This window comes from Erinaceus europaeus, chromosome 7 (genome assembly GCF_950295315.1).
Source record: "Erinaceus europaeus chromosome 7, mEriEur2.1, whole genome shotgun sequence".
Taxonomy (NCBI): domain Eukaryota; kingdom Metazoa; phylum Chordata; class Mammalia; order Eulipotyphla; family Erinaceidae; genus Erinaceus; species Erinaceus europaeus.
The window spans coordinates 107,604,994-107,619,228 of NC_080168.1; the positions used below are offsets into that span (position 1 = coordinate 107,604,994).

General features: G+C 47.4%; 2 protein-coding genes across 2 annotated transcripts in view; both read left to right on the forward strand.

Annotated features, from left to right (window-relative positions):
* TIMELESS (timeless circadian regulator) overlaps positions 1 to 14,235 on the forward strand; it is a 95,728-nt gene that overhangs the window by 60,687 nt on the left and 20,806 nt on the right. The window lies entirely within an intron of this gene.
* LOC103122758 (apolipoprotein F-like) lies at positions 11,673 to 12,872 on the forward strand. Its single transcript, XM_007533373.3, has one exon. The coding sequence runs from the start codon at positions 11,725 to 11,727 to the stop codon at positions 12,484 to 12,486; it is 762 nt and encodes a 253-aa protein (XP_007533435.2). The 5' UTR covers positions 11,673 to 11,724; the 3' UTR covers positions 12,487 to 12,872.

Here is a 14,235-nt window from a genome sequence, read left to right on the forward strand (position 1 = left end):
ACTGCCAGGCGTAAGCGCCCAGGTTTAAGTCCTCAGCCCTCAGGAGCTGAGTACAGACACTGCCAGGCGTAAGCGCCCAGGTTTAAGTCCTCAGCCCTCAGGAGCTGAGTACAGACACTGCCAGGCGTAAGCGCCCAGGTTTAAGTCCTCAGCCCTCAGGAGCTGAGTACAGACACTGCCAGGCGTAAGCGCCCAGGTTTAAGTCCTCAGCCCTCAGGAGCTGAGTACAGACACTGCCAGGCGTAAGCGCCCAGGTTTAAGTCCTCAGCCCTCAGGAGCTGAGTACAGACACTGCCAGGCGTAAGCGCCCAGGTTTAAGTCCTCAGCCCTCAGGAGCTGAGTACAGACACTGCCAGGCGTAAGCGCCCAGGTTTAAGTCCTCAGCCCTCAGGAGCTGAGTACAGACACTGCCAGGCGTAAGCGCCCAGGTTTAAGTCCTCAGCCCTCAGGAGCTGAGTACAGACACTGCCAGGCGTAAGCGCCCAGGTTTAAGTCCTCAGCCCTCAGGAGCTGAGTACAGACACTGCCAGGCGTAAGCGCCCAGGTTTAAGTCCTCAGCCCTCAGGAGCTGAGTACAGACACTGCCAGGCGTAAGGGCCCAGGTTTAAGTCCTCAGCCCTCAGGAGCTGAGTACAGACACTGCCAGGCGTAAGGGCCCAGGTTTAAGTCCTCAGCCCTCAGGAGCTGAGTACAGACACTGCCAGGCGTAAGGGCCCAGGTTTAAGTCCTCAGCCCTCAGGAGCTGAGTACAGACACTGCCAGGCGTAAGGGCCCAGGTTTAAGTCCTCAGCCCTCAGGAGCTGAGTACAGACACTGCCAGGCGTAAGCGCCCAGGTTTAAGTCCTCAGCCCTCAGGAGCTGAGTACAGACACTGCCAGGCGTAAGGGCCCAGGTTTAAGTCCTCAGCCCTCAGGAGCTGAGTACAGACACTGCCAGGCGTAAGGGCCCAGGTTTAAGTCCTCAGCCCTCAGGAGCTGAGTACAGACACTGCCAGGCGTAAGGGCCCAGGTTTAAGTCCTCAGCCCTCAGGAGCTGAGTACAGACACTGCCAGGCGTAAGGGCCCAGGTTTAAGTCCTCAGCCCTCAGGAGCTGAGTACAGACACTGCCAGGCGTAAGGGCCCAGGTTTAAGTCCTCAGCCCTCAGGAGCTGAGTACAGACACTGCCAGGCGTAAGCGCCCAGGTTTAAGTCCTCAGCCCTCAGGAGCTGAGTACAGACACTGCCAGGCGTAAGCGCCCAGGTTTAAGTCCTCAGCCCTCAGGAGCTGAGTACAGACACTGCCAGGCGTAAGCGCCCAGGTTTAAGTCCTCAGCCCTCAGGAGCTGAGTACAGACACTGCCAGGCGTAAGCGCCCAGGTTTAAGTCCTCAGCCCTCAGGAGCTGAGTACAGACACTGCCAGGCGTAAGCGCCCAGGTTTAAGTCCTCAGCCCTCAGGAGCTGAGTACAGACACTGCCAGGCGTAAGCGCCCAGGTTTAAGTCCTCAGCCCTCAGGAGCTGAGTACAGACACTGCCAGGCGTAAGCGCCCAGGTTTAAGTCCTCAGCCCTCAGGAGCTGAGTACAGACACTGCCAGGCGTAAGCGCCCAGGTTTAAGTCCTCAGCCCTCAGGAGCTGAGTACAGACACTGCCAGGCGTAAGGGCCCAGGTTTAAGTCCTCAGCCCTCAGGAGCTGAGTACAGACACTGCCAGGCGTAAGCGCCCAGGTTTAAGTCCTCAGCCCTCAGGAGCTGAGTACAGACACTGCCAGGCGTAAGCGCCCAGGTTTAAGTCCTCAGCCCTCAGGAGCTGAGTACAGACACTGCCAGGCGTAAGGGCCCAGGTTTAAGTCCTCAGCCCTCAGGAGCTGAGTACAGACACTGCCAGGCGTAAGGGCCCAGGTTTAAGTCCTCAGCCCTCAGGAGCTGAGTACAGACACTGCCAGGCGTAAGGGCCCAGGTTTAAGTCCTCAGCCCTCAGGAGCTGAGTACAGACACTGCCAGGCGTAAGGGCCCAGGTTTAAGTCCTCAGCCCTCAGGAGCTGAGTACAGACACTGCCAGGCGTAAGGGCCCAGGTTTAAGTCCTCAGCCCTCAGGAGCTGAGTACAGACACTGCCAGGCGTAAGGGCCCAGGTTTAAGTCCTCAGCCCTCAGGAGCTGAGTACAGACACTGCCAGGCGTAAGGGCCCAGGTTTAAGTCCTCAGCCCTCAGGAGCTGAGTACAGACACTGCCAGGCGTAAGGGCCCAGGTTTAAGTCCTCAGCCCTCAGGAGCTGAGTACAGACACTGCCAGGCGTAAGGGCCCAGGTTTAAGTCCTCAGCCCTCAGGAGCTGAGTACAGACACTGCCAGGCGTAAGGGCCCAGGTTTAAGTCCTCAGCCCTCAGGAGCTGAGTACAGACACTGCCAGGCGTAAGGGCCCAGGTTTAAGTCCTCAGCCCTCAGGAGCTGAGTACAGACACTGCCAGGCGTAAGGGCCCAGGTTTAAGTCCTCAGCCCTCAGGAGCTGAGTACAGACACTGCCAGGCGTAAGGGCCCAGGTTTAAGTCCTCAGCCCTCAGGAGCTGAGTACAGACACTGCCAGGCGTAAGGGCCCAGGTTTAAGTCCTCAGCCCTCAGGAGCTGAGTACAGACACTGCCAGGCGTAAGGGCCCAGGTTTAAGTCCTCAGCCCTCAGGAGCTGAGTACAGACACTGCCAGGCGTAAGGGCCCAGGTTTAAGTCCTCAGCCCTCAGGAGCTGAGTACAGACACTGCCAGGCGTAAGGGCCCAGGTTTAAGTCCTCAGCCCTCAGGAGCTGAGTACAGACACTGCCAGGCGTAAGGGCCCAGGTTTAAGTCCTCAGCCCTCAGGAGCTGAGTACAGACACTGCCAGGCGTAAGGGCCCAGGTTTAAGTCCTCAGCCCTCAGGAGCTGAGTACAGACACTGCCAGGCGTAAGGGCCCAGGTTTAAGTCCTCAGCCCTCAGGAGCTGAGTACAGACACTGCCAGGCGTAAGGGCCCAGGTTTAAGTCCTCAGCCCTCAGGAGCTGAGTACAGACACTGCCAGGCGTAAGGGCCCAGGTTTAAGTCCTCAGCCCTCAGGAGCTGAGTACAGACACTGCCAGGCGTAAGGGCCCAGGTTTAAGTCCTCAGCCCTCAGGAGCTGAGTACAGACACTGCCAGGCGTAAGGGCCCAGGTTTAAGTCCTCAGCCCTCAGGAGCTGAGTACAGACACTGCCAGGCGTAAGGGCCCAGGTTTAAGTCCTCAGCCCTCAGGAGCTGAGTACAGACACTGCCAGGCGTAAGGGCCCAGGTTTAAGTCCTCAGCCCTCAGGAGCTGAGTACAGACACTGCCAGGCGTAAGCGCCCAGGTTTAAGTCCTCAGCCCTCAGGAGCTGAGTACAGACACTGCCAGGCGTAAGCGCCCAGGTTTAAGTCCTCAGCCCTCAGGAGCTGAGTACAGACACTGCCAGGCGTAAGGGCCCAGGTTTAAGTCCTCAGCCCTCAGGAGCTGAGTACAGACACTGCCAGGCGTAAGGGCCCAGGTTTAAGTCCTCAGCCCTCAGGAGCTGAGTACAGACACTGCCAGGCGTAAGGGCCCAGGTTTAAGTCCTCAGCCCTCAGGAGCTGAGTACAGACACTGCCAGGCGTAAGGGCCCAGGTTTAAGTCCTCAGCCCTCAGGAGCTGAGTACAGACACTGCCAGGCGTAAGGGCCCAGGTTTAAGTCCTCAGCCCTCAGGAGCTGAGTACAGACACTGCCAGGCGTAAGGGCCCAGGTTTAAGTCCTCAACCCTCAGGAGCTGAGTACAGACACTGCCAGGCGTAAGCGCCCAGGTTTAAGTCCTCAACCCTCAGGAGCTGAGTACAGACACTGCCAGGCGTAAGCGCCCAGGTTTAAGTCCTCAACCCTCACCTGCAGGGGACAAGCCTCTCAAGTGGTGAGACAGTGCTATAAATGATTCTCTCCTCTGTCTCCCTCTCCCTTCTCAATTTCTGTCTGTCCTATAAAATAAAATGAATAATTATGAAAATATGAAAAAATGGGGCTAGGCAGTGGCATATCCAGTTAAGTGCACATAGTACTGTGTACAAGGATCTGGGTTCAAGATCCCACTCCATCTGTCAAGGGGAAGCTTCACAAGTGGTGAAGCAGGTCTGCAGGTGTCTCTCTCTCTCTCTCTCTCTCTCTCAATCTCCTCCTCCTCCTCCTCCTCAATTTCTCTCTTCCCTAACACTGAGCCCCAGCGATAACCCTGGAGACCAAAAATAAATAAATAAATAAATAAATAAATAAATAAATAAATAAATAAAAGTTGTTTATTACAGCCTAAGAGGTGGTATCCGTTCCACCCCGGTTCCATGGCTGCCAGTTCTTAGCAACATCGCCCCGCCAGATATTCGTCAGGATGCGGCATCATCTAAGTTCATTTCCCACGTCTACGCTCGACCGGACCTGCCAATATACGCGGATATCTTCGCCCACCCTGTCCAACGCTTGACGTCTCGTCACCCAATCTGGTCCCCTACGCCTACACTGAACTTCTCTGTTCCAGACTCTTGGAAACAGAGTTGGCAGTCAGCTGAGGTCAAGAACAAACATCTCATCACAGACCCCTGCAAGCGTCAACCCGGCTTTGACCTAGCACGTTATGATTGGGCCCTCCTCAATCGCTATCGAACAGGCCATGGCCGGTGCGCCGCTATGTTCCATCGCTGGGGAGCCACAGACGACCCGAACTGCCCCTGCGGCTCCAGACAGACTATGACCCACATAGTCAACGACTGCCACCTCTCCAGATTCAAAGGAGGTCTCGAAACTTTACATCAGGCTCAACCTGACGCTGTTGACTGGCTACGGAAGAAGGGCAAACGCTAGAAGAAGAAGAAGAAGAAGAAGAAGAAGAAGAAGAAGAAGAAGAAGAAGAAGAAGAAGAAGAAGAAGAAGAAGAAGAAGAAGAAGAAGAAGAAGAAGAAGAAGAAGAAGAAGAAGAAGAAGGGGGCTAGCGGGTGTCTTGCCTGGTAGAGCTGCCTGGTAGAGCACGTAAGGATGTGGGCCCTTGTTGGGACCACCATAGTGGAGCGCCACGAGAAGAAGAGGTTTCATGCGCAGTGAAACAATGCTGTGATGTCTTTCTCCTCTCTGTCTTTCCCCCTCCCTCTCTCCCTCTCTGCCTTACCCTCTAACTGGAAAAAAAAAAATCACCAATAGAATCATGCAGGCATGAAGCCACCATGATTCGTTAGCAGCGTCAAGGAAAAACAGTTCGTGAAGGTTTGTTTTATGACCTAGATATGGTTTATCTTGGTGAGTATTCTGAATTTAAGCACTTAGAAAAGCATGTGAATTCTGCTATTGTTGGGTGGAGTGTTATGTAATAGTCAAGTAGATTTCATTGGTTGATGATGATGTTAAGTTCTATATCCTTGCTGGCATTCTGTCTAGTAAGTATCAGTGGTTGAAAGAGGGCAGTGTTCATCTGTAATATATAAGACCTGTTTTTCCTTTTGATTCTATCAGCTTTTGCAATGTGTATTTTGAAGCTTTATTATTTGGCACATACTTAGGGGATAACTGTGTTTTCTTGGTTGATTGGTCCTTTAATCATTGTGCAGTATCTCTCTTTGTCCCCAGCAATTCTCTTTACTTTAGAAACTACCTCATTTGGTATTACTGTAGCCCCTCTTTATTTCTTTTGCTTAACATTTCTATGGCATACCTTTTGCCATATTTTACTCTCAACCTTTCTATGTCATTTTATTTGGAGGGAGTTTCCAATAGATAGTGGCCATGTTTCTTAATCTTAAGTATTAACCTCTACCTTCCAATTAGTGTATTTAAACCATTACATGCAATTATTGATATACTAAGACTACACTTATTATTTTATTGTTTTAGTTTGTTCATTTATGGGACAGACAGAGACAAAGAAATGGAAGGGGAAATAGGAAGAGGTGAGGCAGGTGGTGTCACACCGGGTTAAGCACACAGTATAAAAATGCAAAAGGACCTGCAAAAGGATTCCAGTTCGAGCCCCCGGCTCCTCACCTGCAGGGGGTGGGGCTGTCACAACACAAGTGGTGAGGCAGGTTTGCAGGTGTCTATCCTACTCTGTCTCCCCCTCCTCTCTCAATTTCTCTCTGTCCTATCCAATAAAAATGGGAAAAATGGCCTCCAGGAGCAGTGGATTCGTAGTACTGGCTCTGAGCCCCAACGATAACCATGGAGGGAGAAAAAAACAAAAAAAGAAAAAATATGTATAAGAGCATTCCTTATTCCTGGATTGGGAAAAAAAAAAAAGACTCATGCCTGAGGCTTCAAAGTCCCAGGTTCAGTCCCCTGAATCACCATAAGCCAGAGCTGAGTGGTCTCTTTTTGTATCTTTCTCTCTCTCACTCTCTGTTAAAAATAAAAAGAAACTGGTGTATTACACCAAAGTAAAAGATCCTGGGGTTGGGGGAAGAGTTTAGGTCCTGAAACATGATGGCAGAGGAGTACCTAATGGGGGTTGTATTGCCATGTGGAAATGGTATGCATGTACAAACTATTGTATTTTACTACTGACTGTAAACCATTAATCCCCCAATAAAGAAATTAAAAATAAATAAATGTATATTATGAGAGAGGTGCTAAAGTATCACTCTGACATTTGCATTGCTGGGGGTCAAACTCAGGATCTCCATATTTGGGTCCAACTCTTATTTATTTTATTTATTCCCTTTTGTTGCCCTGGTTGTTTTATTGTTGTTGTTGTTGATGTTGCTGTTGTTGGATAGGACAGAGAGAAATGGAGAGAGGAGGGGAAGACACAGAGAGGGGGAGAGAAAGATAGACCTACTTCACCATTTGTGAAGCGACTCTCCTGCAGGTGGGGAGCCTGGGGCTTGAACAGGGATCCTTACGCCGGTCCTTGCGGTTTGTGCCACCTGCGCTTAACCCGCTGCACTACCACCCTTGGGTCCAACACTGTACCCACTGTTCCACTTCCTGGACCACCTGAAGGATATAGGTATAGAATTTGAAGCTGACAGTTTTATTTATTTATTTATTTATTTTTTTGACCGGAGCATTGCTCAGCTCTTGCTTATTGTGGTTCCAGGGACTGAACTTGGGCCCTCTAAACCTTAGTTTATAAATACAAAAAAGTATTTTTGCATAACTATTATGCTGGCTCCCCAGCCTAGATCCTTTTAAATGTATTGACACTTGTTTCATAGATCAGAATATTATTATTATTATTATTATTTTGGCCATCATGGTTATTGTTGGGGCTCAGTGCCGGCACCGAGTCCACCACTCACAACGGCCACCTTTTCCTTTTAGTTTCTATTTTTTGTTATATAGAGAGAGAAAAATTGAGAGAGGATGGGGTGATAGAGGAATAGGAAAACACTTGGTCCCGGAGGTGGCACAGTGGCTAAGGCACTGGACTCTCGGGCATGAGGTCCTGAGTTCAATCCCCGGCAGCACATATACCAGAGTGATGTTTGGTTCTTTCTCTCTCTCTCCTATCTTTCAAATAAATAAATAAATACGTTTTTTTAAAAAAGAAAAATACGTACAGAGAGTAGAGCGGTAACGCAGCAGGTTAAGTGCAGGTGGCACAAAGCATAAGGACCAGCGTAAGGATCCCGGTTCCAGCTCCCGGCTCCCCACCTGCAGGGGAGTCGCTTCACAGATGGTGAAGCAGGTCTGCAGGTGTCTGTCTTTCCCCCTCTCTGTCTTCCCCTCCTCTCTCCATTTCTCTCTGTCCTATCCAACAACAGCAATAACAACAACAACTACAACAATAAAACAAAAAGGTCAAAAAGGGAATGAATAAATAAATTTTAAAAAAGAAAGACACTTGCAGACTTGCTCATCACTCATCAAGTGTCCCCCATGTAGGTGGGGAGTGGGGTCTCAAACCCGGGTCCCTGAGCTTGGTAATTTGTGTGCTTAACTAGGCGCACCATCACCCGGCCCCGTGATCTAAATAATTGTTCCACATGCACTTGAGAAATGTGTATCCTGTTATTTGGTGGTGTATTTTACAGATGTCAGTAGGATCATGGAAATTGTTCAGATCTTCTTTATCTTTACTGAACTTTTTGTCTATTCTATCCATTATTGAAAGACTATTAAAACCTCTGACTATAATTGTGTATTTTTCTGTAGATTTGGAAGATGTTATCATCTGCATAAATGCTTAGAATTGTTATGCCATCTTGACAAATGAGCTCCTTTCTCATTATCAAAAACATCTTTCAGAGGCAATACAATAGCTCACCTGGATAGTGTGTTACTTTGCCATGTGTGCAACCCACGTTTGAGTCCAAACCTCACTAAATAAGATAGTTTGCCCTTATCAATAGTCTTTACTAGGGTGGGGGGGTGAGACACAAGTGTAAGCAAGCATGTCACCATGCACAAGGACCCAAATTCAAGCGCCCATTCCCCACCTGCAAGGGGATGCTTCATGAACAGTGAAGCAGGTCTACAGGTGTCTTTTTCCCTATCTCCCACCTCAGTTTCTCTCTTATCTCTTATTTCTCTCTTATTTCTGTCTTATCAAATAAAATAGGGGGGGGAGAGGGAAGGAAAGGACTATTTTTGTTCAGAAGTCTCCTTCTCTGGTAAGAATATTGCTAACCCAGCTTTATCTTGGTGAGTGCTACCATAGTACCTGTTCTTCTCCTCATTTCTTTTTTTTTTAATATTTATTTATTCCCTTTTGTTGCCCTTATTGTTTTATCATTTTGTGTTTATTATTATTGTTGTTTTTAATGATGTCATCAATAGGACAGAGAGAAATGGAGAGAGATGGGGAAGACGGAGACGAGGAGAGAAAGACAGGCACCTGCAGACCTGCTTCACCGCTTGTGAAGCGACTCCCCTGCAGGTGAGGAGCTGGAGCCTTGAACCGGGATCCTTACTGGGGTCCTTGCGCTTTGCGCCACCTGCGCTTAGCCTGCTGCGCTACCACCGACTCCCTCTCCTCCTCATTTCTGACTTAGATTTTACAACACCAGACCCTTGAAAATTCTTTCCCACATCTTTAATTCCCATTCTTCCGGCAGAATTTTTTTTTTTCATTTCCAAAAAGTTTTCATTACATCAGAGCATGGATTGAGAAACATCAAAAGCATCTTTGTAGGGATGCACAAATTATGACAGTTAATGCAGGATCACCATGGTATTGTCATGTAATCCTCTGGCTACCGAGCAGATATCCATCATATTTACATCATAAATTCTTTTTTTCGTTTTTTTTTTTCACTTTTTTTTTATTGGGGAATTAATGTTTTACATTCAACAGTAAGTACAATAGTTTGAACATGCATAACATTCCCCAGTTTCCCATTTAACAAAACAACCCCCACTAGGTCCTCTGAATCCTTCCTGGACCTGTATTGTCCCCACCCACCCACCCCAGAGTCTTTTACTTTGGTGTGATACGCCAATTCCATTTCAAGTTCTACTTCTATTTTCTTTTCTGATCTTGTTTTTCAACTTCTGCATGAGAGTGAGATTTTTTTTTAATTAAAATGAAAAGTTCTGGGGCCAGGCTGTGGCACACCTGGCTAAGCACTCACATTATATTGAGCTCACATTGCATCTGGGTTCAAGTCCCTGGTCCCCACCTACAGAGAGAAAGCTTCACAAGTGGTGAATCAGGTCTGCAGGTGTCTCTCTCCCTCTCTATCTTCCTCTTCCCTTTCTATTTCTGTCTCTATCCAATAAATAAAGATAAGTAAAAAAAAAAAAACTTTAAAAAAATAAAAAGTTCTGTGGTCCGGGAGGTGGCGCAGTGGCTAAGGCACTAGTCTCTCAAGCATGTGGTCTTGAGTTCAATCCCCGGCAGCACATGTACCAGACTGATGGCTTGTTCTTTCTCTCCTATAGCCTATCTTTCTCATGAATAAATAAATAAATTCTTAAAAAAATAAATAAAAAGTTCTGATTATGAAATTGCCAAATTCAAGATGCTCCCTGCACCAACAATTGCTGGTGTCCTATTTAAGGACAGATGATGAATGCAGCATGCTTCACCCCCAAACTCTTTGCAACCTCACCCTTGCCGCCATGCTTGACCATGCTCTTCTTTATTTTATTTTATTCTAGTCTATTTTATTTTATTTTAGTCACCTGCATTATCACTGGGGCCCAGTGCCTACACAATGACTCCACTAGTCCCAGAAGTTTTTTCTTTTTTCTTTTTTTTTTGCCTCCAGGGTTATTGCCTGCACTGCTCCTGGAGGACATTTTTCCCATTTTTGTTGCCCTTTGTTGTTGTTACTGTTGCTACTGTTGTTAGATAGGACAGAGGGGAGGGGAAGGCAGGGGGTGGGGAGAGAAAGATGACACCTGCAGACCAGCTTCACCACTTGTAAAGCAACCCCCCCCTGCATGTGGGGAGCTGGGGGCTTGAACCTGGATCCTCAGGCCGGTCCTTGGGCTTTGCACTATGTGCGCTTAACCTGCTATGCTACCACCCAATCCACCGTTTGTTTGTTTTTACTGGAGCACTGCTCAGCTCTGTCTTATGGTGGTGTGGGGAATTGAATCTGGGACTTCAGAGCTTCAGGCATGATAGTCTCTTTACATATGCTATCTACCTCTGCCCAGCTTTTTTTTCTCATTTTCTTTGATGGAGGGAGCGAGAGAGAAGGGGAGACACATGCAGCACTGCTCCACACTCATGAAGCATGCCCCCTGCAGGCGGGAACCAGGGCTTACACTTGGTCCTCAAGTGTGGTGATATGTGTGCTCTGCCTGGTGAGCCCCCAGCTGGTCCCCACACCTTTATTTTCACATTATTGGCCCCAAAGACCATTTTCTTCTTTTCTTTTAAAATATTCTTTAAATATTTATTTCATTTGATGGGATGAAGAGAAATTTAGAGGGAAGGGGGATAGAGAGGGAAAGAGACAGACACCTGCAGCAATGCTTCACCACTCATGAAGCGTTTCCCCTGCAGGTGGGACCAATGACTTGCCACTTGGCCCACACAAACCATTTTCAACCATCCTGATTATTCCTGGGGGTGGGGTATGGAGGGATGAGTCAGAAAAGCCATGTAGTGGTGGGGAAAATAGCTCAGCTGGTGGAGTACATAACTTATATGTCTAACATGTCTACACATATTTACCATTTCTAAAGCTCTGGTTTAACCCCTACAGCTGCATGTATCAGAGTGATACTCTGACTTCTGACGCTTCTGACATTCTCTTGAATGAAACTCTTTCTCTTTTATTTTATTATTTATTTATTTAGCAGCTCCATAATTGTCACAGGATCCTGGTTCAAGCCCCCGGCTCCCCACCTTCAGGGGAGTCGCTTGACAAGCGGTGAAGCAGGTCTGCAGGTGTTTTATCTTTCTCTCCCCCTCTCTGTCTTCCCCTCCTCTCTCCATTTCTCTCTGTCCTATCTAACAACAACAACATCAATAACAACAATAATAACAATTACAACCACAATAAAAAAAGGGCAACAATAGGGAAAATAAATAAATAAATCTTTCAACAACAATGGAAAAAATGGCCACCAGGAGTTTCATAGTGTAGGTAGCAAGCCCCAGCAATAATCCTGGAGGCAAAATAAATAAATAAAGTAAAATAAATCTTTAAAAATGTGCTGCAGGTAGAAGAAGGGAACAGATGCAAAGGTAAAAAGTGAGGGAGAGGGTACCTACCTTGGTCTTTATATTATCCCTCCATCCCAACTTTTTCCTGATTCCCACCCTGAGCAATGCTTCTTTCCAGCAGGACTGTTCCTGGTGACCCACCATGATCCTGGCTGTGCTGCTCCTAGGCTGTGTCCTGCTATCTCCAGTGAAGACCTTGCCAATAAATGTCCAGAAAGGAGATTTGGACTTCAATCCATCTTTCAGGGAAGCCAGACAGCCACCAGACATGCTCTCCAACCAGATTCCTGTCCCAGGTCCCCAAACCTGCCAGAATCTCTTGCAGTCTGTGCCTTCCTTGGCCCCTCTACCTGAGTTCCTATCCAGCTTAGCTCTGGAGCTAGCCCTGGAGAAGATAGGCTGCACAACAGAAGCCCAAATGCTGCAGGAGCAGCTCATTAGGATGGGAGGGAAGGACACTACTGAAGCCCTCCTCCGAGAGAGTAAAAAACACAACGAAGAAGAGATTGATGCTACGAAGGGCATTCTGAAGGATCTGGGGGTGTTCACAGGGGAGGTGAAGCGGGTTCAGCGCTCAGTGGCCCTTACTGAGGCCTGCAGGTCAGAAGATGACTGGGTGCGCTATGAGACAGCAATGATGATGGCAGAATTTGCTGACAAGCTTCCTGTCACTGAACTGGTGACAAAGCTCAAGAATTCTGCCATTGATGTCACCCAGAAGTGCACAGATGAGTCTTGGCAGCATTTGAAAGAAGCTGGCCAACAGCTGCTAGAAAGCCCTGAAATTCAGTACTTTTCAATGCCATTGGAAGACCAGATATACTTCATCAAACGCACTACAACTATTTTTATTCGTGTTATTGTGGACTTGATACACAAACATGTGCAGATTTTTATGGGATAGGGAAGGCCTGTTAAGCATCACACTTCATTTCTTGGTGTCTGATAGGAATATTTACAACAAATGAGTATGACAGGTAGAACTGCTGGGGACATTTGGGGGCAGATACTTTTTTTTTTTCATTTAATCTCTGTGGTAAAAATACATAAGTGACTAGAATCAACTTTGCCACCTCTCTTAAAAGGCCTATCTCCTATCTCTTCTCCCTATCTCTCTTTCAGTTATCAAATACTGTGAATTTATTGGGCACTAGGCATGAAGGGGATTGCAGTCTTTACCTGTTCATTTACTTTTGATGTTCTAATTCCAAACTGCATATTTTAGTTTGCTTATGTTCATTTTCAAACTGAAAAAGAGAAATAAAACATTGGTATTATGTCAGAATCACAGTTACCTGGTCTCTCTGGCCTCTAGGTCTTCATATCCTTTTGTGATCTGGAGATGGAATGTGAGTGGAAAATGTAGGAAATTTGAATTTTTTCCCCACTAGGCTTATCTGGTGCTCTACTGGCAGTAGAAATTCACCACTCCCAGTGACCATTTTTTTCATTTTTCTTTCTCTCTCTCTCTTTTCTTTTCCCTTTAGATTTTATTAATCAGACAGAGAGAAATTGGGAGGGGAGGAGAGGAGAGGCAGGGAGAGAGAAAAATAAACATCTGCAAACCTGCTTCACCACTCATGAAGTGTCCCCTTGTAGGTGGGGAGCATGGATTCGAACTGGATCCTTGAGCATATTAATATGTGTTCTTAACCAGGTGTGCCACTGTCAAACCCCATGAAATGCCAGTTTTTTTCACACATAGTTTCAGGGAATGAATCAAAGTTGTTTTGTTTGTTGTTTTTTTTTTCCTCCAGGGTTATCACTGGGGCTTGGTGCCTGCATCTACTGTGCCTGGGGGCCATTTTTCCTATTTTTTGTTGCCCTTGTTGTTAGATAGGACAGACAGAAATGGAGAGGAGGAGGAGACAGAGAAGGGGAGAGAAAGACACCTGCAGACCTGCTTCACCACTTGTGAAGTGACCTCCCCTGCAGGTGGGGGACTAGGGGCTCAAACCTGTATTATTTATTTATTTTTTTTGCCTCCAGGGTTATTGCTGGGGCTCAGTGGCTGCACCATGAATCCACTGCTCCTGGAGGCCATTCCCCCCCCCCTTTCGTTGCCCTTGTTGTGGTTATTATTGTTATTGTTGATGTCATTTGTTGTTGGATAGGATAGAGAGAAATGGAGAGAGGGAGAGAAGAGGGGAAGACAGAGGGGGAGAGAAAGACAGACACCTGCTTCACCACCTGTGAAGCGACTCCCCTGCAGGTGGAGAGCCGGGGGCTCAAACTGGGATCCTTACACCAGTCTTTGTGCTTTGTGCCACGTGCGCTACAGCCCGGCCCCCTCAAATTGGGATTCTTAAGCCTGTGTGCTTAACCCCCTGCACTCCATGTGTGCTTAACCCCCTGCACTACTGCCCGGCCCCCTGAACCAAGAGTTTTGTGTATACACATAGATACAGCTGAGTGGCCTCCCAACCCAATGTCAATTTCTCTCTGTCTAATCAAATAACATGAATAAATAATAATTTTAAAAACTTATATGTATATAATTAGAGAAACTGACCAGAGTACTGCCCAGTTCTGGTTTATGATGGTACAGGGAATTGAACCTGGGACTTTGGAGTCTCAGGTATGAGAGTCTGTTTGCATAACTATTATGCTATCTCCCCCATTCAATAATAATTTTTAATATTATAAGATTTAA